Genomic DNA, 27,807 nt, shown 5'->3' with positions numbered 1-27,807 from the left:
CCATCCTTAGCAACTTAGCAAGGCCCTAAGCAACTTAGTGAGACCTTGCATGTCTCTAAATAAAATATAAAAAGGGCTGGGGATTCGACTCAGTGGTTATGTGCCCTTGGGTTTAATCGCTAGTATCAAAAAAATTCCAGCAGGTAATTTTGTAGATATTGACAAACCGATTCTAAAGTTTTTGTGAAACAACAAAGGACCCAGAATAAACAACACAATATCAAAAGTGACAACGAAAACTGAATGATGGAGGACTGGGGATGTGGCTCAAGCAGTAACACTCTCTCCTGGCATGTGCAGGGTGCTGGGTTAGATCCTTAGCACCACATAAAAATTAAATAAAAGATGTCATATCCACCAAAACCTAAAAAATAAATATTAAAAAATTCTTTCTCTCTCTTTCTCTTCTCTCTCTCTCTCTCTCTCTCTCTCTCTCTCTCTCTAAAAAAAAAAAGAAAGAAAGAAAGAAAACTGAATGATGGAAACCACCTGACTTCAAAACTTACTATAAAGCTAAATTAATAAAGATAGTACAGTACTAGCAAAATAATAGACAAATAGATCACTGGATCACAAAATATAGCTCAGAAATAAATTCACATAAAAATGACATTTGACAAAGAAACATAAGCAATACAATGGAGAAAAGACAATCTTTTAAAAAAACATGCAGGAACAACTGGACATCCACATGCAAAAAAAATTAAAATGTAGACAAAAACATTACATCTTCACAAAAATTAACTCAAATGGATCACAGGCCTAAATATAAAACACAAAAATTCCTAGAACAAAATTATTAGAAGATAACATAGGAGAAAATCTTATACATGACTCTAAAGGCAAGATTGATGGAAGAAGAAATAACAGATAGCCTGAACTTCATTACAATTAAAAATTTTGCTCTGTGAAATATTTTCAAGAGAACAAAAAGGCAAGTCACAGACTAGAAGAAAAATAATTGCAAAAGACACACATGACAAATGACTGTTATTCAAAATATACAAAGAACTCTAAAACTCAAAAACAAAAATGGGTCAAAGACCTTAACAGATAATGCCCCAAGGAAGGTGCATTTGTATGGCAAATAAGCATATAAAATGATGTACATCATATGTCATCACAGAAATGCAAATTAAAACAACAAGGAGAAACCACTATAACCTATTAGAATTGCTAAAATCCAGAACACTGACACCACTAAATGCTGCTGAGAATTTGGAGCAACAGGAACTCTGATACATTGATGTTGGGATGACAAGATTATACAGCCAGTTGGAAGACAGCTTGTCATATTCCTAACATATAATCTAGCAATTGTACTTCTTTTTTTATATTTAGTTTTTAGGTGTAGATGGACACAACACAATGCCTTTATTTTTATGTGGTGCTGAGGATCGAATCCATGTCCTGCCCATGCTAGGCAAGTGCTCTACCTCTGAGCCACAATCCCAGCCCGATAGCAATTATACTTCTTGAACACAAAGAAGTTGAAAAAAATGTCCACACAAAAACCTGAACATGGGGTTGGGGTTGTGGCTCAGCGACAGAGTGCTCATCTAGTATATGCAAGGCCCTGGGTTCGATCCTTAGCACCACATAAAAATAAATAAATAAAATAAAGGTATTATGTCCAACTATACCTAAAAAATAAATATATGAAAAACATCTGAACATGGAGGTTTGTGAAAGCTTTATTGCCTCAGTAGGCAAAGGAATAAATAAACTATAACACATTCACACAATAATATTACTCAGTGCTAAACAGAAATGCACTACGAAGCCACAAATACTGAAGAATCTTAATTAAATATGTATTACTAAGTGAAAGAAATCCATCTGAAATCAGGTTACATATTATGTGATTTTAACTATATGACATCTGGAAACGTCAAAATTATGGAGACAGTGAAAAGGGTTGGGGGAAATGTTGGGGAAAACAGAACACAAAGAATTTAGGGGGCAGTGAAAACATTTTGTATCATACTATAATTGTAGATATATGTTATTATACATTTATACAGACCTATAGAATGTACATCACCAATAATGAATATTAATGTAAATTACAGGCTTTTGATGATAATGTGCCAATGCAGGTTGATCAACTGTAACAAGTGTTATGGAAGACGGTGATAATAGGGGAAGATATGCACAAGTAGGGGTAGAGGATATATAGGATATCACTATAACTTTCCCTCAATTTTTCTGTGAAGCCAAAACTGTTCTAAAAATAAAATTCTTTTTTTGAAGCTAATTACAACCTATATAAAGAGTAATGAAAAAGAACACTTTGCCCTGAAGTGTATGGAACACAATACAAAGCTACATTCAGAGGCAATTTTATAACCTTAAAATGTCTTCACTAAAAATGAGATTAAAATAAAGGATCTTAGGGAATTGGGTTGTGGCTCAATAGTAGAGTGCTCACCTAGCTTTTATAAGGCACTGAGTTCAATTCTCAGCACTACATAAAATGAATAAATAAAATAAAGGTATTGTGTCCAACTACAACTAAAAAAAATTTTAAATTAAAATGAAGGATCTTAGAAAAAATTAGAAATGAGACAGTAAACAATCAGATGAGCAGGCCAAATTAAAGAATTACAAGAGCATTCCCCAATAACAACTAATTTGAAAAACCTTAAAATGGGTGATTACCAAGCAATACAAATTACCACAATTGAACCCAGAAAAAGTATAAAAGTTGAATACTCCAATTACCATAGAATAGACACATGACTATAAATCAATCATATAATACTACATCATATAACAAAATAGTTTCACAGACAAATTAGCTATTTAGCTTTAAAAATGGAGATAACTCTAAAGTTACTTAAATTGTTTCATACTATAGAAAAACATAAAATGCTCCCTAATTTATTTTGAGGAATCTAGCATAACTTTAAATATCAATACCTGATTAATACAGTAGGGGGAAAAATCCTACATACCAATCTCACTCTTAAGAGATCAAATATACAAATAAATGGAACATAATAGTGTATCAAAAAATAACATACTTTCATCAAATAGTTATTTGGAAAGATCCTATTAATATTTTAATAGTCATCCTATCAAAATTTTTTATTAATTTGCAGTAGATTGATATTTTTACAACATGGGGTTCTCCCACCCTGAAACATAAATTCTCAAGTTACTTAAGCCTTTAATGTCTTTCAATATTTCACATTTTCCCACAAGTCACATATATTTTTCATTTAGCATATTCCTAAGTACTTGATATTGGCATCTTTGGATGAATTCCTTTTTTTCTGTTTTATTACTCGTATAGAAGAAAAATATGTTTTATATGTTAATCTGCTTAGCCACCTTGCTGTGCCATCTAATAGTTTGTCATATCTTTTTCTTTTTGGTATTGGGGATTGAACCTAGGGGTGCTTTACCATTGAGTTACATCCCCAGCCCTTTTTCTTTTTTCAGATAGGATCTCACTAAGTTGCTTAGGGCCTAAATTGCTGAGAACAGCCTTGAACCTGCAATCCTCCTGCCTCAACCTCCCAAGTTGCTGGGATTACAGGTATGCATCACCATGCCCAGCTTCACTTTATTTTTTACAAAGAAAATCACATTGTTTGAAAATGGCATTTTCATTTCTTACTTCCTTAATGCTTTTTCTTCTTGTTTTATTGCATCGAGTAGGAAATCTAACACCATGTTGAACATTAGCAATGTTGTCTTTTCCCTAACAATATTAGGATTGCTTGTATTCTATTATTAAGTACAAAGTATACTATAGATTTCTGATAAATGCATTTTATCAAACTATTTATCTATTCCCATTTTGCTAAAAGTATGTGTGTGCATTTATATTGTACTGGGGACTGAACCCAAGGCCTTACACAGGCTAAGCAAACATGCTAATGTTGAACTACTTTCCCAGCCCTTTTCAATTTTATTCTGAGACAGAGACCCACTAAGTTGTTCAGGCTGGCCTTGAATTTACAATTCTCCTGCCCCTGCCTCCTAATAAGTTTTTTGAAATCAAAGTAGATATTGAATTTTTATTTAAAAAATTTTTTTGCTATCCACTGAGTCAGTAATACAGTATTAAATGTTTAATTTATTAATATGATGACTGTTGAAGGCTTGGTACCAGTTGGTGGCACTATTAGGAGGTGGTGGAAACTTGGAGGGAAAGCCTCCTTGGAGGAAGTAGGTCACTGTGAAGAACATATTTTTGTCCCTGCCTTCTTGGCAGCCATGAGATGAGCAGTTTTGCTCCATCATTCACTCCCACCAAAATGTTCTGTTTCAGTACAAGTCCGCAGCAATGGGGCCAACCAAATAACTACAGACTGAAACCATGAGCCAATCTGTCTTTCTGCTTTTCTCATTTTGTCACAGGAAGGGAAAGATGACTAACATGATGATTTACAGTAATAGATTATCTTTCTTTTTTTGTTGTTTTGTTGTTTGCTTGTTTGATACTGGGAATTAAACCCAGGGGTGCTGTACAACTGAGCTCCATCCCCCAATTTTTTTAGATTCTGAGACATGGTCAAGCTGAGGCTGGTCTTGAATTTGTAATCTTCCTGCATTAATTAGCCTCTCAAGTTGCTGGGATTATGGGTGGGCATCACCATGTCCAGCAGTAATAGGGTTTTTTTTGGTACCAAGGATTGAACTCAGGGGAATTTGACCCCTGAGCCACATCCCCAGCCCTATTTTGTATTTTATTTAGACACAGAGTCTCATGAATTGCTTAGCATTTCGCTTTTGCTGAGGCTGGCTTTGAACTAATGATTCTCCTGCCTCAGCCTCCCCAGCAGCTGGGATTACAGACATGTGCCCCGATGTCCAGCAGTAATACGTTTTCTGATGTTAAATCATTTCCGGGACAAATCTTTTCTTGTTCTAGATATAGGATTGAATTTACTAATAGAGCTTTGTATCTACCTTAGTTTGGCCTAATTTTCTCTCTGCTAGCTATCTTTGTCAAGTTTTGGTATTAGGATATTAACTCTGTAAGGTCAGATGAACACCCCCCCCCATGCTAAAATATAAAAACCACAATAGTAAAACAGGCAAGTGAAAATTGTGCAGCTTGATAGCAGCATTCCAGGTAGAGGAGACAGCATATGCAGACATCAGGATGAAAAAAAGCACAGGTTATACCTATAGAACAGGATTTAAATATTCTTAAGCTAGAATAATAAACAAGTAGGTTTTGGCTTAAATTGGTAACAATTTAATCTTCAAAGCACAATTCTTCTGCCAAAACATTTTAATTTACTCTGAATTTTATAGAGACTAGAATCCAAATTCTTGCATTCAAGATCCTTCCTTCTTTAACCTGTTTTGTTTTACAGTGCAGCCTGTACTTCCTTGTCTGTGATGTTTCTTTTGCCTATAATACTGTCTTTGGACATCCAAATCCTACCCACCTTTCAAGGACCAAATAACTGTGAAAACGTCTCAGGTCCAAATGAATTACGTTTAAATACATTTGATCTACAGCTGTTTATTGTTAGTTCTTGGTTTGCCTACTTCTTAAGACTCAGCTGAATGAGGTTGGTTAGTGTCACCCCTAAAATTCATGTCCTGCCTAGAACTCTTTATTGAAACAGGGTCGCTGCAAATATAAGTAGTTATGACCAAGTCATATGGGAGTAAAGTGGGCCTGCTATCCAATAGGACTGATGTCCTTATAAGAAAAGACACAGAACCAGAAACAAAAGCTGATAATAGAAGGAGAGTGGAGTGGTGCAGTTAAAAGTCAAAGAACATAAATGACTGTTGGCTACCACCAGAAGTTAGGAAGGGACAAAGGAATCTACTCAGAATCTCAAAGGAAGCATGACCATGCTTGTGCCTTGATTCCAGACTCCTAGATTCCAGAAAGCCAGAAAACAAATATGTTAAGTCATTCAGTATGTGGTACTTTCTTACGGCAATCTCAGAAAACTAGTATAAAGACAATTATTTCTTCTACGTATTTTCCTAGCCCCATGTCCAGTGCGCAGTCCAGGTTGATGCAGGCTCAGTGCCTCCTATGGTAAACAAATGGCTGGGCTGGGGATGTGGCTCAAGCGGTAGTGCGCTCGCTTGGCATGCGTGTGGCCTGGGTTCCATCCTCAGCACCACATACAAAGATGTTGTGTCCGCCGAAAACTAAAAAATAAATATTAAAACAAACAAACAAACAAATGGCTGTTTCCACCAGTGGTAATGAATTAACAGACGCTTAGAAGCTTCTACTACTCTGAGATGACAGGAAGCCAATGCGCAATGTAAGTTGGCCATCCTATGGGGCTACAGGATAAACAATAAGAAATTACATACAGGAGAGAAGGTGGAGCAAAGTGGAAAACTAAGGCAGCTGAGGTTAGGGAGTCTCAATTCGAGTGGATTTCCGCGGGGTCACGAGAAAGGTCCTGCCGCTCTCCGAGACCCCACGGAGAGATCCAGGCCATCACTCCACTCCCTATGACTATGAACAGACAAATACCAGCGCAGGTTCCGGTCTCCGGAATCGCCCCTACCGTCTCTGACAGAACTTCAACACTCTGATTCGCTCCGACCCGGCGAACAGAACTCTCGCCGCTCGCGTTGCGTCGTGTTGTTACGTGGGGCGGGACTTCCTATCCACGCCCCGGAAACCAGAAGAGGATCTTGTCCGCCGGAAAGAGAGGAGTTATTACCGGGACTCTACAGCGGGTCGTTGGCAGCAACTGTAGCGTAGAGTAAGGCCAGCTTCTGGTCACCGGCGAGGAGAGTGACCCTGGCGTCCTATCAGGAAGGCTGGCTGCGTTATCGGGTTTTAGGGGAGTAGAGGTGAGGGGACTGGGTAGGTTAAGTACCACCAGCCAACTGGGCCTCATGTTTGGTTCGCTGTCCTCGTTTTCTCCACATCTTTTGAAAACTGAGGTTGGTTGCACTTGAAACTTTGATAGGAATCAATATGGAAGGGAGAAATACGCACTCACACAGAAAAAAAAATTAAAAAATAGTTAAAGCCGTTCGCGGTGTCGCATGCTTGTCTCCTAGCTACTTTGTAGGCTGAGGCAGGAAGATCGCAAGTTGAGGCCAGCCTCAGCGAGACCCTGTCTGGAAATTTTTAAATGGGCTGGAGGTGTAGTTCAGTGGTAGATTCCTTGCCCAGCCCATGCGAGGCCTGAGTTCACTCCCTGTACCCGAAAATAATAATAATTATAACAATAATACTTTTTTAGAAAAGGAGAAAAATCAGCTTTCACATATGCAACACGCATATGGGCCTGTAGAAACTCAGGTAGTGACTCCTGCGTGAACAGCAGTACCTGTTGGACTAATTTTAAGCACTCAGATGTAAGTTGAATTTTTTTTTTTAATATTTACTTTTTAGGTGTAGATGGACACAACACAATGCCTTTGTTTTTATGTGGTGTTGAGGATCAAACCGGGTTCTGCCCGTGCTAGGTGAGCACTCTACCGCTGAGCCACAATCCCAGCCCAATAGAATATCTAATGAGCCATAAATAACAATTTTTTTTTTTTTCTTTTGGTGCTGGGGATGGAACCTAGGGCCTTGCTCGTACAAGGCAAGCACTCTACCAACTGAGCTATATCCCCAGGCCCAAGTTGAATTTTTAAGCTTCCTAAATCTGCCTGTAAGTTGGTAAGTCCTTTGATATTAGAGGTGGAACAAAGCCATCTTAATTATCCCTGTTATTTCAGCTTAGAATGAAGCATAAGGAGAGGACACAGATGGAAAGTCACATTTGGTTCATTACAAAGCCTGATCTGAGAGTACAATTTCTCATTTTCAATTAAGAATTCTTTTTTTCTTCTCTGTGCTCTGAATTGCTAATGATTTGTCTTTTGGTCAGAAGTGAAAGGTGAGGAGTGAAGAGAATGGTGATATATGTTCAGATACAGTATGAACCCATCAAAGGAAATAAGTATGTGTCAGGAGAACTGTCAATCATCTGTCTTTGATATTCTATAGATGCTGATAAGGCTGTGAATCTTTTTGATATTCTATAGATGTTGATGAGGCTGTCATGTCACTTCTGTCATATCCCATTTAGCAGTATATATGTTATAACAGTGTGAAGATGGGACTTTCATTACTTGTTTCAGACTTCTGTCTAGGAAGTCCTGGAGATCAACAAGGTATGTGTTTGTCATAGAAGACTTACAGCTGACTACTTGTCTGTCCTTTTGATGTGACTGTTTGCTTTAAAGAACCTATAGAAGTTTACACAAAATTCTATGTGAATGAGACCATCTATAAAGAACTTGTAAGTTATTCGCAATCTGAGTGAGGTGTTGTAGAGTATACTACACTTAAACCTCTGCTGTCTTTTACAGTAATATGACATTTGGTCCTTGTGCAGTTCAAATGTGTTTTTGGATTATTGCTGTCATCTTTCTCATATCAGAAATGTAAATGTGGTGCAGGAAAATGGCAAGCCTGTGGAGAAAGTAAGGGAGCCTAAGATGTCCAGAAAACAAATTGTACCTCAGCAAATGGAAAATCATAACTACTAATGAACTAATTCAACTGGATGTTCATTGTGGGGGAGCCATGGCTACTTTATACAAACAAATTTCAACCTTTTTGGTTTTAAGATGCCTTTAAAAATTATTGAGGACTCCAAAGAGCTTTTGTTTTTGTGGGTTATTTCTATCCATATTTATGGTATTAGAAAGTAAAAGATGAGAAATGTTTGAACACAAGAATATACAAGCATACACTTTATTAGTCGTCAGTGATAAATGTTCTCACACATCAGATAGCCTTCAGTTAAATTGCTGTTACTCATGGAATGAGAAGGAAAGGGGCAAGTAACATCTTAGTATTCTTATGAAAACAGTTTTGACCTAACACCTGAAGGGCTTTCAGAGGTCCTCAGAGGGACATATTTTAAGAAAACTGCTTTATGCAAATGTTTCAAAATTTTTTATATTATTTACATAAATGATTGTATTTGATTATAACATGAACAGAAGTATCATATAAAATGCAATAACAAGCAGTCTTGTGTCTCCAGAAACTGTATAATTCAAGGCACAAGGAACACAAATAGGTATACATTTTGTGTTCTTTTTTATCGTGTTGGGTTTTCTTGGAGGGTGAGAGAGGTTGAACCCAGGGCCTTGCACAAGCTAGGCAGGCACTCTACCACTGAGCTTTAACCCCAGCTTTGACTGCTTTTTTTATATGGCTTCAGACTGGTTGAGACCAACTCCTGGAGAATCAAGGGCTGAGAAGACCACCAGTTCATTGGCTTTGGACATGAACAAGCCACAGGCAGTTTTTATTTTTGCTCATTCCCTTGGCCAGTTAACTCTTGCTCACCTTCCTTGCCAATAACCACTAGTGTATTACAGCCTCCCTCTTCCATGTTCTTTCTCTCTATCCAAAACTAATGATTTTTCAATGGATAAGTTCTGCACAAAAACATTCACTACTAAATATAATTGTTATGTAAAATAGGATAAATGGTATTTAAAATTTCTGGATGTTAGGCTGGAGATATAGCTCAGTGGGAGAGTACTTGCCTAACATGGGCAAGATCCTACGTTTGATCCCCAGCCAAAAAACAAAAACTATATATTACATAGAAGTCCTGGATAAATAGTTATATATGGTTATTTTGTGGGAAAATGGCTTATGGTCCTTTGAAAAGCTGAGAAAACATATATTTCTGATTTAAAATAATGGAACACGGGATCCTACTAACTGAAAATTTTAGACATCCATCCCCCTCCCCTTTTTTTTATAGTTGGAGATGGACAGAATGCCTTTATTTTATTTTATTTTTATCCATTCCCTTTTTAGAAAAGGTTGAGATTTTAATAATGATAAGTGCCCCCATTTGATTAATTTTTTTTTTAGTTGTTGATGGACTTTTATTATTCATTTAAATAAATATATGTGGTGCTGAGACTAGAACCCAATGCCTCACACATGCTAGGCAAGTGCTCTACCACTGAGCCACAACCCCAGCCCTTCATTTGATTTTTTTTTTTAAAGAGAGAGAATCTTAATATTTATTTTTTTAGTTTTCAGCAGACACAACATCTTTTATTTGTTTTTGTTTTTTTTTTTAGAGAGAGAGAGAGAGAATTTTTAATATTTATTTATTTATTTATTTATTTTAGTTTTCGGCGGACACAACATCTTTGTTTGTATGTGGTGCTGAGGATCGAACCTGGGAAGCACACATGCCAGGCCAGGGCGCTACCGCTTGAGCCACATCCCCAGCCCAACATCTTTTATTTGTATGTGATGCTGAGGATCGAACCCGGGCTGCACGCATGCCAGGCGAGCACGCTACTGCTTGAGCCACATCCCCAGCCCCCCTTCATTTGATTTTTACCCTACAAAAAATATATATAAATTTGGCCAAAGTTGTTTAGAGAAGGACTGTTGGTTAGGTACTGACAATATCTTTTTTTTTTTTTTTTAACCCCAGTACTTAAACCCTAGGTGAACTGCATCTCAGCTCTTATTTTTTTAATTAATATTTTTATTTTTAAAAATTAATACAGATTCTCAGAAAGTTGCCAAGACTAGCCTGGAACTTGAATACTCCTAGCTCAGCCTCCCAAGTTGCTGGGAATAGAGGTGTACACTACTATATCTGGCTGCTACTGAGCTACTTTAATTGTTGCTTTGTATAATTTGTGAAGGAGTCTTTCCCATAAAATGAGTTTTAAAGACACTTGACATTTGAGAAGGAACCACCTATGATATTTATAAATACCTAAATTTGTTATTACCTCTACAGGGTATAATTTTCTCTGTAAAATTCTTAGATTCTGCATCTAGCTTAGAGTCACATAATTGTGTTGTGCTATAAATACCAAGAAACAGTCAAACTTAGTGACCAAGTGGGCAACTTCTATGCACCAACATCTAGGGATTATGTGCCAAATGTTTAATTCAGAACATTGAAAATACACACAGGTAGATCTTTGGGCTATCTTAGAATAGTTAAAACTATATTAAATGTGAGTGCTCAAGTTATCTTACAGTATTGGGATGAATGTTCTAAACTACATGCCATCTTTCCCACTACCTAGATTCTTCTATGCCCCTTCCCAATCTTCCCAGATTCGAAGTCACCACAATGTGCAATTACCGATGGGACTTTTGTGTCTGATGTCATGGGTGTTTTGAGACAGAAGAAAGGTTGAAAATGACTGTTCCATGTTGTTAACCTCACTCTCCACCCGCAGATTTGAAGGATGCTTTGCTTTCCGTTGAAGAGGCTTTTACTTTGATCTGGAACAGGATTTGATGTCTCTTGTCTTTTCAGGTATATGAGCTCTCTGAAAGCTGAAAACAGTTGTTTCCATATTCTTTATCATTCAGAGATCATGGAGGCACAGCCCTTGCCTTTTGAGTTGCTTATAGTCAAGTGGAGCAGAGAAGCCAGTTTAGCCATTGCATTTTTTGTTTGTTTTTGTGGTGGTGGTGCTAGGGATTGAATCTGAGGCCTTGCACATGCTTGGCAAGTGCTATACCACTGGGCTACCTTTCCAAACCTTTTTATTTTTTAAATATTTAAATTTTAGTTGTAGGTGGACACAATACCTTAATTTTATTTTTATGTGGTGTTGCTGTTTCGAACAGCACATGAGGATCGTGCCCAGTGCCTCGTGTGCTAGACGAGTGTTCTACCACTGAGCTACAACCCCAGCCCTGCCAATCCTTTTTATTTTATTTTGATACAGGGTCTTGCTAAACTGCTGAGGCTGGCCTTGAACTTGCAATCCTTCTGCCTTTCTCTCCTGAGCCACTGGGATTACAGGCATACACCATTGCAATCCAGCTCTCACTTAAGTATTCCAAAGTAGGTGAGTATGTGATACTCAACTCAGTTTGGGAGAGAGAGGAATTAGGCAGTACTTCCCAGAGGTGATTTTTGAGTTATACAGGCAGTAAGTAGACAAGGATGGGAGTTCCATTTTGAATGCCTAGGAATTTGTGACTGGTTTGTAGATTGTAAATGGTATAAAGGATTGTAATCAAGTATTTTAACAGCTTTTTCAAAGTGTTTTCCTTCTTCTGGATAATGCTTTTGTTTTTTTCCTTCTCTGTTTCTACTCCTTTACCCCTTGATTAGAAGGATGTTTGGAATGTGAAAGGAAATAGAAGGGTAGGAATCTGGGTGACAGAATAATAGGTTTACCAAGAAGTAATGCAGATCCATCTCTAGAAACTTTACTAAAATGCAGTTCTCTTGGTTGGTTACTTTCCTATTGAATATGTTATATTCCTGTTGCCAATCCAGACTGCTTGAATTTAAGGGCATCTCTTAAAAGATTCCCATTTTGGCTTAGGAATGAGAATGGAGATCCTAGCAAGACTAGGATCCAAGTTCATGCTGCAAAAACATTTTTATTGGCTGTCTGAGTCATTGCATGTTGTTTAAATCAATTACAGGCTATTTATTTTGTACATTTCAAACCAATGAAGATTTAATTCCACCAAGATTTGAGTAAGTAAAAATAGAATAGAAAACCCTGATTCTGGCATAGTCTGAAAAAATGAAGAAAAAGCTGTCCATCTGTGAATTAGGCTTGTTGTTTTCTGTGATTGGCAATAGCAGAAAACAAGAAGCAAATCAGCACCTGTGCAGAAATGAGTCCATTAAAATCACCACTACTTCAGGAGCAGTTGCTGTGCCCAGGTCATAGTCATGTTCCTTCTAGTAGACTTCCTACTGACAGAAAAGTTGCCAACTAGCTGGGGTCTTCTTTCCAAATAGCTATTATCTTGCATTTAGATTAATTAAACATTAGTTGCAGTGACATGAGCATATGTAAAGAACTCAGTGCTCTTAAAACTTGAAGTTGTAAATTATCTTTCGTTTAATATCTTGACATATTAAAGAGCAATATTTTAAATGCTGGACTTGGTCATATTCTGGAGACTAAGAAAATAGAGTCCTTGAAGTCAAGCTGATTCTGTTTTTAGCCTCCTAAATGAAAAGGTAGATAGAACAGGTCTTGTTTGCAAAAAAAAATTCAAGATCTACTTATCTACCAACAGCAGTTATATGTCATCAAACTATAGGACATAGAAAAAAAATATTAGATGAGAAGAGTGGAGAAAGGCATAGGGAACACAGAATCTTAACTCTATTAATTCGTAGGAAGGTTACTAGAAATTGGAGAAGTGGTATTGGTAAGTTGAGGAGAGGATGTTTTCTCATAGTGCAGGCTTCAGAGAGTTCAGAAAGTTTTCTGGTACCTGAACCTCCTTGGATGGAGGCGAATGTGGTCTTACTTACAGAATGCCACAACACAGTGAACTGTGCTGGGGCAGTTTCCAGGGTGTGAGTTGTGTTAAGATTTATGATTTTAACAAATTTTGGAGGATGAGAAGTATTAAGAAGGTCCCACTGCCCACTCATATACTCTGTTTTATACTCCTGACCAAGTACATGCTTCAGAAATATTTTACTGGGTATGTACAGGTGATTGTGTATCATTTGAACCAGCAGGAAATCAATTATTAAACATGTACTTTGATAGATAAAAGACAATTTAATTTTACCAGGAACCAATGTCATTTTATGTCCCAAGTTGCTAAGCAACTTTCCAATTCCATCTAGTAAGAGTATTTTAAATTCTGAATATTTGGATTACTAAACCCTTGGTGGTTTTTACCAGGATTCTGTAGTTGTTCATATTCTCTTTCCCCTTCATTAAACTAGGAAACCAAAGCTTATGTAACAAGAATTATAAAGTGACACAGGTAAAGCTAAGAAAAGAAAAGATTTTGATTTTTTTTTTTAATTGCCCAATATTAGGGATTGTGATTACAGTGGTCTAATTTTTAAGAAATCTTTTTTTTTCTGTTTTTTTTTTTTTTTTTTTTTTTTAACAGATTTACCAGCAGGTTGCAAGTGTACATGGCCATGAGGTAAACCCTGCCCCTTACTGAAATTTAGTTTCAGCTTATTGTTCAGTAGTATTTTAAGGAATTGAGTCTTAGGAAAAGCAAAAGTTTTGTTTGACTTTATTCTTGAATGATTTTTCTTCTTCTTCTTCTTCTAGAAGATGAAATGATACTTAAACAAAAGTTCTTTTCTTCTTCCTTTGTGTGTGTGTGGGGGGGGCGGTTACTGGAACCCAGGGCCTTGGATATGATAGGCAAATGCTCTACCACTGAGCCACATACTTAGCCCTTAAACAAGTGATCTTTATGCTGAATAATTGTGATAATTGAAATTGTTCATATTCCTTGTTTAAGCGGTTTTTAAAAGTCAAAGATAATTCTAGACAGTTTTTTCTTGATCAAATAAAATTTTATTAAAACCCCATAGGTGTCAAGTTTTTATCCATTCATCCATGTTCTTATTACATGTGATGTACTCTATACATAAAGCCTATTAGAACTCTGAATTAAAATTTGCCTAATGTATGATATCATACTTCCTGTTTGGTTGTTTCTATTTTAGTAGCTGAGAACATCTTTAAAAATACATATGGGTATTTTAATTGTTTATAACTTGGACCATTTCTGAGCTTATATCTGCTGCACCTTTCTTATTTCAGAGTAGGTGATAGAGCTTGGTAGGGCAGGTGTTTATCTACGAAGAACTGTTGCACGGTAAGTGGTTAATTCAGGAATCTGAGCTGTTCTTTATACCAGTAGGCAAAGTTCAGTAGGAGGTGAGAGGTGTTTGGTGTGTCCAGTTTTGAGTGTGCTGGCAAGTGTGAACATTTCAAAGTGAAAGGTTTTTTTCATTTACAGATCCTTAAGTGATGAGAGTTAGGCATATCTTGTGTTGTTTAGAGAGCATCTGGAGTTGTTACTTTGCAGTTTGACTCAAACTTTGAAATGCTGTGTGTACAGAGTTTAAGTGGCATCTAGAAACTGGAACTGAAGAACAATGTACTGACAGAGCAGGGCACCAAGGTTACTGAATGGCACCAGGACCATGAGACACGATGTCCTGGAGCCACTGGCTGCACACCACTCTTCCCACCAGTACTCGGCTCTGCCCTGTGGTGGGTGGATTTCTTTTAAAAATTATATATTTGCTCTGTGCCACATATTGTTAAACACTCTCAGTTTGTTATTAAGTCACCCAGTCCTATGAGACAAGTATTATTTTTCCCTTTGAAGGGAAATAGAAGGTCTGGATAAGGTGACTTTTTTCCAGGTCATAAGGCGAAGTAGCAACAAAGTAGCAATCAAACCCAGGTTCCTGTTTTCAAATCTGGCTCTTTATATTACAAGACAATTCCTAGAATCAGTTGCAACTAATGTTTTCTATTTTTTTTTTTCCCATCTATTCCCTCAGTTCTCCACTTAGGCACATGCACACAATGAAAGCATCACGTTTGTGGTTAGTGTTTAATAGTAAGTAGTGCCCTGGTTTTCCCTGTCTTGCCAACAAGACATACATACCCTTCTGTTCCTTCTTAATATTTCCCTTCAGATTTTGCTCATCTCCTGGCTATATGTAGGTCTTTTGCTATAGTTTTGAAAGAGCCCTGCCAGCCCTCATGTGGAGAGCAGTGAGCAGCCAAAGAGCAGTGGTTAGATGAAGAAGATATTCATTTACTCAACAAGTATTTGGTGTGCATCTGTTACATGTTAGCATTTGAGGATCAAATGATGGACAAGACAGATCCTTTTGCATGCCTGCCTTCATGGAATTATTCATTATAGGGGTAATTTCAAAGTTAGTAATGTGAGCACCACGAAGGAGAGTGCAAGGTATTAAAGCATACAGTGGTTGGAATCTCACCACAGTGCTGCTGTTGGGAAACAGGGAGATTCTACTTCCAGAAAGGCACATATCTTCCCTTGCTTTCTTTGGCCAGCTTCTTGTCCTCTCAGATCTGTTCTTTATACTAATGAAATGTGATGAATATGGAGAGGCTGCTGAAGCCATGGACTTTCATTATCCTCTGCCAAGCTCCATAGGACTTAAGAGATTCATTACTGTTTGCACATATACAAATTGACAAATGGTAGTTTGACTACTTGAAAGCCTTATGAGTTCATTTAGTGCAATCCATCATTTCACAGCTGGGCCTGACAGTGACTACCCTAGCATCTTGCAAATAACTCTGCTCAGGACTAGAATCCAGGTCAGGTGAGAAGAGTGGCAGCACACCAGTCTGCCATATAATAACATGAGCCAAATTATGCTCAGCGCGTGGTGCTTGGATTCCAATTTTGGCCAGTGGAGGATGAGTGACTGAGAGGGTTAAATACAGAAGAGAGACAAGAAATGACATCAGAGGGTCTAATAGAAAGTGACGTGCATTGGCATTAAAATGCCATTATGTATCTTTAGACACCCTGGCTTTTCCAAAGAAAAACAGGGATGTACAAATTGGTGAAGCTGACAATTGAATGTGTATAGATGTTGAGAAATGTCTACGTTGAAAAATGACAATTTTGAATTTTCATAATCTAATAGAATGCCAATCTTCTTCGGGGAAACTGTTATTCGTATATCTGGAGTTGTCCTGTTGTGCAGAAATTCATACTTATGCCTGAAAGTTAAACATTGACACAACAAAGCTTCAGAAATTCTCTACGTGAAGTATTTATAAAATATCTCATTAACTTAACAGTACTTCTGTACTTTTGCTATTTTCTTTTGTTAAATGACTACCAAATAGGCCATCCCCAAAGCTATACTCTTTTCAAACATATCCTAAGACACATTTTCAAACTATTATAGAGCAACTTGTTAACCTAAGAAACATAAAAAATCATGATTTCATACTGCATCACAGTACAGAAGCAGAACACATTTGAAACATTTGGATCTCAAGGCTTAAATGTGTAGATCATTTATAATAAAGACATTTGAGTGCAAATGTTTTTCATGTGATAAAATAGGCCTTTGGGTCTAAACTCTTTTAAGTACACAGGTACTTGAAGCATCTAGTTCTTAAAGTAAGCAGGGCATCTGCTGACACTAGGACTATTTTTTTGGTGTTTGGTAGCACGAGCACCCTTTATCCAGATTCTGTATCCTGTGTACTTTTGGAAAATGGCTGAAATCCAAATCAACCATAGGCATGTTCTAATCCTACAACATGCAGACATCTGAAGAGGTCTGTGCACCAGCATGCCAGTTCAGACTCCTGGAATGTATGCTTAGAACATGATCTAAATATGTCAGAGCAAGCCAGCCTGTCTCCATCCTAACTCACCTTGTCTCCTTTTTTCACCTGAACAGCTACCAAAAGTTAAATGAGTCCTTTCTCTACCTTTCCTGTCACCACCAATAGAGTACAAGACCATGAATCAAAAAACTATAGCTCACTAGCAGACCTTATCCTCATTCTCCACTCCTGCTCAAGCTGCAGGCTGTTTTTGCTCTCTTTTGTCATGTTTTGTCATTGCTACTCCTGTCTTCTCATGTCCATACCTTTCGCACTACACAGAGACTCCTGTTTCTTTTATACTTCTTCCATTTCACTTTGCCCCTTGTCCCCACCTCCCATAGTGGAGATTGAACCCAAGGCTTTGCACATGCTGGGCAAGGGGCTCTGCCACTGAACTACACCCCAAACCTTTTGAAATTTTGTTTTGAGACGGTCTTGCTAAATTGCTCAGGTAGGCCCGGAACTCATGATCCTCCTGTCTCAGCCTTCCCGGTAGTTGAGATTACAGGTGTGTTTGCCACCAAACCCAGCTGCCCTTGTTCTTACCTTTCTGAAACAAGACTTTGAATTTTATTCTTACTTTAGGCAGAATTCCCATATCTGGCTTAGTACATAGTAATTCTTGCCTCCCGGTTGTGGTTTAGATAGGAGATGTCCCCCAAAAGCTCATGTGTAATACAATGCAAGAAAGTATAGAAGTAAAATTATTTATTTATGAGAACTTAGACCTAATCAGTGCATTCATCTCCTGCTAGGGATTAACTGGGTGGTTACTGTAAGCAGGTAGGAGGTGGAGGCATTGGGGGCTTAATTTTGCGGTATCTATTTTGTTCCTGGAGAGCACAACTCTATCTGCTTCCTGATGACCATGTCCTGAGTTGCCTTCCTTCACCACACACTTCCACCTTGATGGTGCCTTGTTTTGGGCCCAGAGCAATGGAGAGTTGGCTGTCTAGGACAGACCTCTGAAACCATAAGTCCCAAATAAACTTTTCCTCTTCTAAAATTGTTCTTGTCAGGTCTTTTGGTCATGGGCAAAAGAGCTGACAAAAACATGCCCCAAACTTGTTCTGAAGTTCAGTAGAGTCCAGTATAATCTAAATCTCTTATGGGGGAAAGCTAGCCTTGCCATTTATGCTTGGGCATGACAATAAGGTTTTAAATAACCACGATAGAGAGTAGCAGAGAACACTGGATGAACATTAGGATTCATCAAACCAAGGAGGGTCCAAGGCTCCATATTACAAGAGGTGCTGGGAAAGCAATGTGGGGTTTTTGTGTGTGTGTGTGTATGTATATGTGTGTGTTTTCAATTTTTGAAGTAACGAAGGTTGTAACATAGCCCTTTAAGACTAAAGTTTTGTCTATTGGCCTGCATTCTTTCGGAGTTTTCTTCCAGCAACACTGAACTATTCCACATGTAAAGACAGCTCAGCTGCAGAAGCTGTAGTCACTAAGCCTCTTACTCACATTTACTTAAAAAGATGGATTTGGGGCTTCAAATCAGACTGTAGCCACTTAACACTGATGCTGAACATAAATGAAAAAGCAATCACTTAGTTGGTTAAGAATTCAGTCGTGAAGCCAGACTGCCTGGGTTTGAATTCAAGCTCAATCTATTGGGTAGACTTATCTAACACCTATGAGATGCAGCCTTATTTTTAAAATGGGGTAATAAAATTGTGAAAAGTAAAGATAATGCATGTAAGAGGATAGAACAGTATTGGCACCTAAATGAGTTCTCTATGAATTTTATTTATGTTATTTTTGGAGCAAGGTTGCTTGCTATCTTCTCATTTGGACTTAAGAAAAGTGGATGACAACAACTCCCAGGTGGGAATATTTTATAAAACATAATGTGGGCCTTCATTATTGTTAGTGAAAACCTCTCACCGAAATTCAACTTTTAATCTTCAGTATTCAGCTTTTACTTTACCTTGATGATGCAAATGTATGCCTCATGCACCAGGAGTAGCAGTTTGCTCCCAGGTCTTCCTGCTTAGGGACATCTTCAAAAGCCACACCCACTGTGTAGTCCAAACACTCATCCACCTCCACCTCCCAGTAGTGGCGCCCTCGGACTGGAATTAGATTTCCCATGACAGCAACGCACCTGGTTTTAGAAAGTGGAAACATGTCTGATTTGAGGGTGTCCCAAGCCTGACTGTGCAGATGAGTGACACCATCTGCTGGTGTCAGTAAGCAGGTGGTCTGTGAATGTGGATGTAGGTGCTTGACACATCACTTGTAAAGCTGTGAAAGCTCAGCGGCTGATGCTAAAGGTTGTAAGAGGAAGATACACTGTTTGATGATGGGAGAGGAGGAGACAACCCACAGAATAGGTTCTGCTTGCTCTTAAAATTGGGGTTTTTCTAGTAATAAAGGTTAGATTCATTTGTTCACTAAAAAAGGGATTAAAAACTCAAGAGAATGCAGCCAAGGGAATGATACGCTTGAAGTTCATTGACCAGCACTTGCTTATGGTACCAAACAAACATGAAGGGGGTCTGAGGTAATCCTATGTTATGGATGACTCCAGGGAGAAGATAAGAATTCAGAGGCTGCCCCAAGAATTGCAAGATAGCAAGCATCCCTCACAAATCCTCAAACTCTACCTCCAAAGTTCCACTGAGATTTATACTGACAAAGGTCAGAGTTATGATATGTTCTATAAAAAGTCAGATCACATCATTATTTCCAAAGGAAAATCTGAGTGAGATCTGGGCCCAGACAGGCCTGTCTCCCAAGTCCAGCAACCTCAGCAACAAATGTCTACTGAGCAATGGCTTACTGGATCCTTGATACACTCCTACAAGGTGGGTAAGGTAACCTTCAACTTAATTGTGTTTGGTTCTGGGGATCAAATCCAGGGTCTTGTACATGCTAGGCAAGCTCTCTGCCACTGACCTACATTCCCAAACTTTTTCATGTTAGTTTGAGACAAGGTCTCACTATGTTGCTCTTGCACAGCCTGACAGCCTAACTCACATCTTTTGGTGCCATGATCTCAGCCCAGGCTTCAACTGCCCATATCATCTCCTCATCTTCATCCCACCAGGCTCCTAGTTTGAACTTGGGATCTTCCTGCCTTAGCCTTCCAAGTTGCTATTATAGGCATATGCCACCAACACCAGCTTGAGAGGCCATGTTTAATGGAAACTGAATTAACCTTTGAACTTAACCAATCTGTTCTTATTCTCCTATTGCTTTAATGTTTCTATCTCTATTTGCCTCTTTGGGAAGGAGGATGGTATAAATAAGTCACTTCAACATCGAGTACTAAGCTCTGGATGTAGCTAGAGAACTAGATAGCCAGCCAGCATCTTTGGTGAAACCTGTCACTCAGGTCACATACAAGCTCAATAATGAGCTTTAGGGCCGGCCATTCCATCACCCAATATTCTATAGGAGTTTTGGTACCACAGTGTAGGAGGAAGCACACTGGACTAATTAGTAGGAGACAATAGTGGTGTTTGTGCTCTTGCACAGTCTAACAGCCTAACTCACATCTCTTGGTGTCATGATCTCAGCCCAGGCCTCAACTGCCCGTATCATCTCCTCATCTCCCTCCACCAGGCTCCTACCTCTTCACTCATTTCTTTTCCTCTTTCTAGGCTGCATCTGTTTAACATAATCCAGTTCTCCCTGAATAAGTGTCATTAGGGAATTTCAGTCAGTAAAGTACCTGGTAAACTGGGTCTTGCTGGGTAGCAGCTCTCTTGTAAGGATTTTCCTTTCACTTCGCACCACTGTAAACCCATCTTTAGAAATGGTCAACCAGGGATGGCAGGTGTTCTTGTTCAGGTGAAAGTAGCTTCCTGTGGAAGAAGGGAATACCTGGACCCAGATGATTCCCCTCCTGGCGCCTCCCCAACCCCCCCATCCCCTGAAGCCAGTCATTCTAATAAAGCACAGCCTAATTAAATCTCTACAGCATGGTAGGATTAGCTTCATGTGGGATCCGCTTAAGCCTGCTCTTTGCAGTTATAGCCATCCTATGAGTTCAGAATGACATTTACCGTGTATAGGGTAGTTCTTGCGTGCTTAGCACAGCCCTAAGCAATTTGCAAGACACTTCTTTCAGTCCTCATGATTACTCTTAGAAACAGGTGTTACTAGTTCTATTTTGTAGATAAAGATACTGAGGCACAGGTGGTTAGGAAATCAGCTGGCACATGATAGAACTCAGATTTGAACCCCATACTTGATTCTAAGGCTGTGCTCTTTATTTATAAGCTGTAAACGCCTGCACTTGGATAAGAACTTCCAGCTTTTTTACCAAGAGAAACAGAAATTGAAGGAATGACCCCCCTTTGCCATTCCAGAGAGTGAATCTAGGGGTGCTTTACCACTGAGCTACATCCCCCTAGCCCTTTTTAAATTTTATTTTGAGACAGGGTCCCACTAAGTTGCAGAAATTGGCCTCAAATTTGCAATCTTATTGCCTCAGCCTCTACGTAGTTAGAGGTGTGTGCTACAGGTGTGTGCTACGTGCCAAGCCTTGAGGCAATTTACAATGATCCACTTGACAAAGGTTAGCAAAATCAGAGTTTCACTTTGCAATTAGGGCAGGAGATCATTCATCCCCAAGTCATGATGAAAAGAAAGCTCATCAAAAAGTGGTTCAAAGTAGATCTAATTAAAAATTATCAGTATTAAAAACCCCCATTATTTTAGGAACATAGCAACTCATTTGCCATTACTGTCCCTTAGTCAAGCTTTTCTAAGGTCCCATGTTGTCACTTCTAATTGTCTCAAGCATCACCACCAAACTGTTCATGGTTATTTCCCATAATCTGATGCTATTAGGAACTTCATTTACTATCTGAGCTGACTGGTGGGGGAGCTGTGTTTCTACCTCACAACTAACAATGTGTGGCCCTTATTGGCTGATTTCTGGTCCCAAACATACATACGAACATTTATGTATGAATGTGTATATATATATATATAAATGTATACATATGTATGTATATGTGTTTTTTGCTGATTCATATTCATTTTTTAAAATATTTTTTGTTGTAGATGGACACTATATCTTTATTTGAATGTGTTTCTGAGGATTGAACCCAGTGCCTCACCCGTGCTAGGCAAGTGCTCTACCACTGAGCCACAACCCCAGCCCTGATTCATATTTATTTTAGTTTTCCGTTAATAGTGTGCATGCTATGGGGCTGGGGATGTGGCTCAAGCGGTAGCGCGCTTGCCTGGCATTCGTGCGGCCCAGGTTCGATCCTCAGCACCACATACAAAAACAAAGATGTTATGTCCGCCAAGAACTAAAAAAAATAAATATTAAAAAAACTCTCTCTTTAAAAAAAAATAGTGTGCATGCTAAAAAATTATTTAAACAAATCAGAGATTACCGAATAATCGAGCTGGCTGTACTTTTGCTCTCCATTCTCTTATTGAAACAGATTTGGCATTTCAAAATACCAGATTGGCTCAAGAATTTGAAGCACTAGGCAGCTGAAGGAAGGCCCAGCACTAGATGAAAGAAAAATCGAAATCCTAATGCTAGCAGTAATCTTTTCCAGCTCTGTGTCCTTAGGTGGCCCTTGAACTTGTTTTTCCCATCTGTGTGGAAGGAATATAAATGGGGGTTAATCGCAAGACCTCTCCTCCTAGCATTGGTAATGAGGACAAAATAACACAATGTGTCTCAGTGAAATATCCTAGTTAAGGAAATGTCCCTGACCCGGAGCCAGGCTCCCTGCTTCTGCTGCTTACCTGTAAATCACTCACTCAGCTGGCTTGGCTGGTTCTGCTCTAAGGTGTGGGGAGACCCGCCTGGCTTCTATGTACCTTGGCAAATCTAAGAGAGCAGAGCCAGGATAATAGGAAATGTGTGAGTATTTCTAGTGAGGTCTCTGCTAACTCAAGACTTGGATGTGAGATGTGACGGTTCTCTGATAGAATAATGGCAAATGAGAAGGAATATGAGTATCCCCTAGGGCCAAAGAGAAGGCTGGACAACTGACTGTTAAGTTGGTCTTGAGCTAGGGAGATGGCTTGGACCCAAAGCAGGAACAGGGAGGTAAGCAGAGGCCAGTGACTTTTGGCAATTTCATAAAGACCTGGTCTCAAGGGAGTTATTCATTTTGTATAAGATATATGATGTGCTTGAGCCACCCAGATCCAGTGGGACAAGCCTCTAGTCCAACTTGGGCCTGAAAAAAAAGCCTTGAGTTCTGGGCTGGGATTGTAGCTCAGTTGCAGAGTACTTGCCTAATATGTGAGGCACTGGGTTCGATCCTCAGCAAAGAAAACAAATAAAATAAAGGCATGCTGTCCATCTACAACTACAAAAAAAAAAAAAGGAAAACCCTGAGTTCTAATGCTCATTCGGCCACAAAATAGTGTCTTGGGCCTTCAGTCTTTCATCTGTTAAATGAGAACAGAGGGCTTTGATTGCCCATGAGCTCCTTCCAGGCCTGACTTGCTATGTGTTCATATCTACCTATATTCATCTGTATTTTTTTTAAGTCATAGCAGCACTGAGTGTGCCAAGAAGTGGCCACCTTGGGTCACAGAGTGTGTGGGCCAGGGCACAGACCTGTGGTATGGACTGTAGCAGGCTCACTCCTGGCGCTGGGACCCCCAACATTGAGGGCTCTCACGTAGATGGTATAGCACTGCCTGGGCTGTAGCTGTATCAGGGACTCACAGGTTGGGATGCCCACAACAGACCTGGGCAAAGAAGCAGAGATGCAGTCAGCATGAGGTCAGGGCATCCAGGCCCAAGTGCCACATGTCCCTTTCAAAACAGGGATTTTAAAAACACTCTTGTTTTCACCATCTTTTGACCTGCAGCAGTATAAAGTATTGGCTCCTCCTCAGTTGCCCTTAGAAAACCTGTGGTCCACTTTCTTACTTGTGTCTGTTGCTGTTTCCCTTCCAAACTCCTTACCCAAGTCTCCCAGGCACCCAGCACCAGGCTTGGTAAATGCAGCATCATGGATCATTCATGTAGTAAAATCCAGCATATCTCCATCTGGCTATTAGGATCATGACCTTTCTGAGGGCAGTGACTGAGTACTATTAACTGCAGTACCATGCTGGGCCCAAAGAAAGTTCTCAGTATGTGTCTGTGAACAAATGACTGATCAGAACCAAAGGGTCCACTGAAGTCCACCTTGATACCCACGCTCTTGGAGGAAAGCTGCCCATTGGGAATAATCCAATTCATTACTATTGTATTATTTGATAATATAAGCTCACAATTGCCACTGTGTGTATTCCTGTGGTTTTAACCCCATTTCAGGCCAGTGGGCAAGAGAAATCTTCAGAGTTATGCTCATCTACAGATATAACACTCTCACCCATACAGGGCCAGGATGTTCACACCATCTTGGAGAATGCAGCTTCAGGCCAGAGAGGCACTTTTGCTTATTCTTTCAATAGATATTAACTAAGCACCTTAGATTCTAGATACTGTATAGGGAAGCCTGGGGGAAAACCAAATGCAATGCCTGCCTTCCTAGAGCTTGCAGTCTAGATGGGAAGAAAGGTGTTCCTCAAGCAATTACTGTGGTAACCATGACAAGTCCACAGTGTGCTATAGAGTATCTGGGGGAGGAAGTTGAGTTCCAAAGAATGACTAGGAAATAACTGGAGAAAAGGGGGATAGAAAAGTCTTCTACATGGAAGGCAAAGCATATGGAAAGGTCACATGGCATGGAGGAGGAGCAAGGAAAGTAAGAGGAACTAAAATATGACCTATGTGACTAGAGCTGAAGAGGGAGGAGGAGCCAGTGTGGGATGAGCTGGAGAGGCAAAAAAGGTCCAAAGCCTGTGAAGGAGTTTTGCCTTTCCTTCAACAATGGGAGGTCAAAGCTGTATTTGTACTGGGAGAGTAAATACCACCCAGATCACTCAGGCCACTGACAAGCCCTCTTGAGTACCCCATCATTAAAGGTTTGTCCCAGGTGTCTGGTGCTCTGAAGGTATCAGCACAAACTGCAAAGGAAAACTTAAACCACTAGAGTGACCAGAAGCAGTGGACACCCCTACCACCCTGCCTGATTTCTGAGTATCTATAGGAGTAGAAAACCAAGGTTAGCCTTAATGGGGCTATGGACACAGACTTCACCTAGAAGAGCTAGATGGTATAAATGGTCAGGTTCCAAGGCCAGCATTTAGCACAGAAGAATCTGCTTCCCTTATGGCTGACTCCAAACTCCTCCACCATTTCTCCAGGTCCAGCTCCATGCACCCCTATGCTTCACGACAGGCTGTCCTGCATGAAGTGGCTAGTGCTGGCCTGCCTAGTGGGTTTGTTCCCTTTCTACAAGGTTCTGGACTCCTGGTTGCAAGACAATGGGACATCTATGTTTCCTCTGCTATACACAGCTGTCTTATCAGATCTGTAGACCCTGATGGTCATGGAGTCCAGGCCTCATCTACTTGCGAATGATTGTGCTCTGAAAAGCTGGGTGAACATGAGCCTCCAGACAACCCTCTACAATAGACAATATTCTTTGTATATTGAACTGCAATACCTGGTCTTTCCTCATTCCCCTCTCATTCTCCTTCCTGAATTCCAGACAGATGGATTTTTTAGTTCCTCTAGCATTTCCAGCTCACTCCTGCCCTGGGGCCTGTGTCTGGTAGCTCCTGTCCAAGGATGGAGAAGCCAGGTGTCAACTACTCTCCAGCTCAGTCCCTCCCATCTGTCCTGCTCTCAGTTTAAATGTCTACTCTATCCAAAGGTGGTTTCCATATCCACCTCCATTATCTAATTAATTACATTTCATTTTTCTTCCTAGCACTTGAGTGCTTCAGAGCACTGAGTATTTTACACATGGGTGTTTTCAAGTTTTTTTGTTTGTTTCTTCATTTTGACTAAATAAGGGCAGGGAGTGGTTTTTCTAGATTCCCAGTGGCTCCCCTCCCCAGGACCTGGTACCACCTAGGCTCTCCATATTTGTTGAATGAATGAATGGGAAACCATACTGGGAATGGGAGGGGGGAGTAAATATAAGATTTATCCATTTATTTACTTACTTGGTCATCATTCACTTTCAATAATAGTATTTCAGCTACTTCTCATGAAAACCAAGCAATCTAAAATTAAGATTTTATGTGTCACAAATTCTGAACTTCTCTCCAGACTCTACACACTTTCTAAGTAGCCCAACAAATGCCCTCATAACTCACTCAGTTACTCCCAAGGCTTCTGGTGTTTCTGCTTGGGTCAGCTCCACTGTGTATGAGTCCACAGGATTTAGATTCCCAGACTCCCAGCAAATGAATGCAGCCTCTTCACAGCTCCTTATCTCTTTGCTTTTTATAATGGGAGGAGATGGGGCTAAATGTAGGAGAAAAAAGAGATGAAAAACCATTATGTTCATTTCTAGTCATTTTGTTCAAAGCCGTGGACAAATATCTTAACCACCCTCTTCCTCCCACAGAAAAGATATAATGCAATAAAAAGCACCAAGAAGGGGTTGGGTATGTAGCTCAGTGGTAGAGCACTTGCCTAGCATGCATGAGACCCTGGGATCCATTCTCAGCAACACACACACACACACACGCACGCGTGCGCACACACACACACACACACGCACGCGTGCGCGCACACTCACACACACAGCACCAGGGAATCCCTGTTGATATTCTTGGAGCAGAGGATATCTCAATGCTCAAATGTCAGTGTGGCCAAGTATAACATTTTTTGAGATCAGCCATAAGAAAATGTATCTGCTGTATCAGGCACATAGATTTGGTGTATTAAATAAAACCACACACACATAAAAACCGCACAGCCCTTTCTGTCATTTCAAATGAAATCAAGAGCCCTATTACCTGTAGAAACCTGTACCCTGGTGTACCCTGCTATAGAAAATAAGTGGTCCTCATTACCTGTCATGTATACTGCACGCTCGCTGGAAGGACTGGGGCCAGCTCTGTTCTGAGCAATGACCCAAAATTCATACTGGGTATTTGGTTCAAGGTTTGCCACTGAGCAATATGTTTCTTTGATGGTCACTGTAAACTCTGGGGGGAAAAAAAGAATTCAACCTTTAATAGGCCAAGTGGCTCCAAGTTCAATGTGCTGAATTCCACTGTAGTAGATTATAAAACTGGCTGTAAATTACACCCATCCTTATATGGATGGCTCTCTGCAATGTGACTTTGTTGTTCCTCCTTTTAAGAGGTTCTTTCTTGCTATTATTTAAAACTGGACTTACCTATTTGACTTGCTTCTGGGACTTGCTTTCGATGATAAGGCAATGACAAATATGATATAAACAGAGGCTTGGGAAGTGCCAGTGCACAGGGGCTGCTAGGAATGCTTCCACTACATGGGAACAAGTCCAAGCCCATCTCTTGGAGGTTGTGAGACAACATGGAACAGCCCTAGCACCCAAGCCATTGCAGCCATCCCGGCTGAGGCACTAGATTAGTGAGGTCACCCTAGACAATCCAGTCCTACTCAAGGTGGCTCAGACCAGAGTTGTCCAGTCAACCCATAGAGTTATAGGAAATCATAAATGTTTTTTTTTTTTTTTATTTGAAGCCACTAGGTTGCAGGGTAGGGGGGTGTATTATTATGTAGCAAAAATGAAATGATAACAACTCCATTCTTCCTCAGAAACCTGCAAGGCAGTGATAACTCAAATCCACCATTTGATACCAGTTCTTTTATGACAGCAGGGTCCATTTAAAAGACTTTCAAAAAATTTCCATGACAAA

General features: G+C 39.6%; 2 protein-coding genes, 1 long non-coding RNA gene and 1 other non-coding gene across 6 annotated transcripts in view; 2 read left to right on the top strand and 2 right to left on the bottom strand.

The window, feature by feature from the left end:
• Positions 1 to 6,575, bottom strand: part of LOC143394213 (uncharacterized) — a 71,663-nt gene extending 65,088 nt beyond the window's left edge. The window contains exon 1 of the transcript XR_013090679.1: positions 6,510 to 6,575. The gene's annotated coding sequence lies outside the window, so the exon portion shown is untranslated. The remainder of the gene's footprint in view (positions 1 to 6,509) is intronic.
• A 65-nt stretch (positions 6,576 to 6,640) lies between these two features.
• Positions 6,641 to 14,409, top strand: LOC143395608 (uncharacterized). Of its 3 annotated transcripts, none has more exons than XR_013090784.1 (5): positions 6,641 to 6,801; positions 7,200 to 7,314; positions 11,197 to 11,276; positions 11,695 to 11,817; positions 13,856 to 14,409. It is a non-coding gene; the product is annotated as an uncharacterized LOC143395608 (long non-coding RNA). The 3 variants fall into 3 exon arrangements; XR_013090782.1 differs by having other exon boundaries at positions 6,641 to 6,894; XR_013090783.1 differs by lacking the exon at positions 7,200 to 7,314 and having other exon boundaries at positions 6,641 to 6,894.
• LOC143396153 (small Cajal body-specific RNA 15) lies at positions 12,890 to 13,017 on the top strand. The gene has a single exon (XR_013091028.1).
• Positions 14,037 to 27,807, bottom strand: part of Fsd2 (fibronectin type III and SPRY domain containing 2) — a 41,087-nt gene continuing 27,316 nt past the window's right edge. Inside the window, exons 8-13 of the mRNA XM_076851288.1 lie at positions 26,974 to 27,108; positions 26,269 to 26,419; positions 23,666 to 23,799; positions 20,795 to 20,927; positions 19,046 to 19,222; positions 14,037 to 16,485 (exon numbers count right to left, since the gene is read on the bottom strand). Coding sequence (XP_076707403.1) covers positions 16,233 to 16,485; positions 19,046 to 19,222; positions 20,795 to 20,927; positions 23,666 to 23,799; positions 26,269 to 26,419; positions 26,974 to 27,108 — 983 coding nt within the window. The 3' untranslated portion in view covers positions 14,037 to 16,232. The remainder of the gene's footprint in view (positions 16,486 to 19,045; positions 19,223 to 20,794; positions 20,928 to 23,665; positions 23,800 to 26,268; positions 26,420 to 26,973; positions 27,109 to 27,807) is intronic.

This window comes from Callospermophilus lateralis, chromosome 3 (genome assembly GCF_048772815.1).
Source record: "Callospermophilus lateralis isolate mCalLat2 chromosome 3, mCalLat2.hap1, whole genome shotgun sequence".
Taxonomy (NCBI): domain Eukaryota; kingdom Metazoa; phylum Chordata; class Mammalia; order Rodentia; family Sciuridae; genus Callospermophilus; species Callospermophilus lateralis.
Note: the sequence above shows the minus strand (reverse complement) of the source record. Positions and strands in the feature narration are given on the sequence as shown.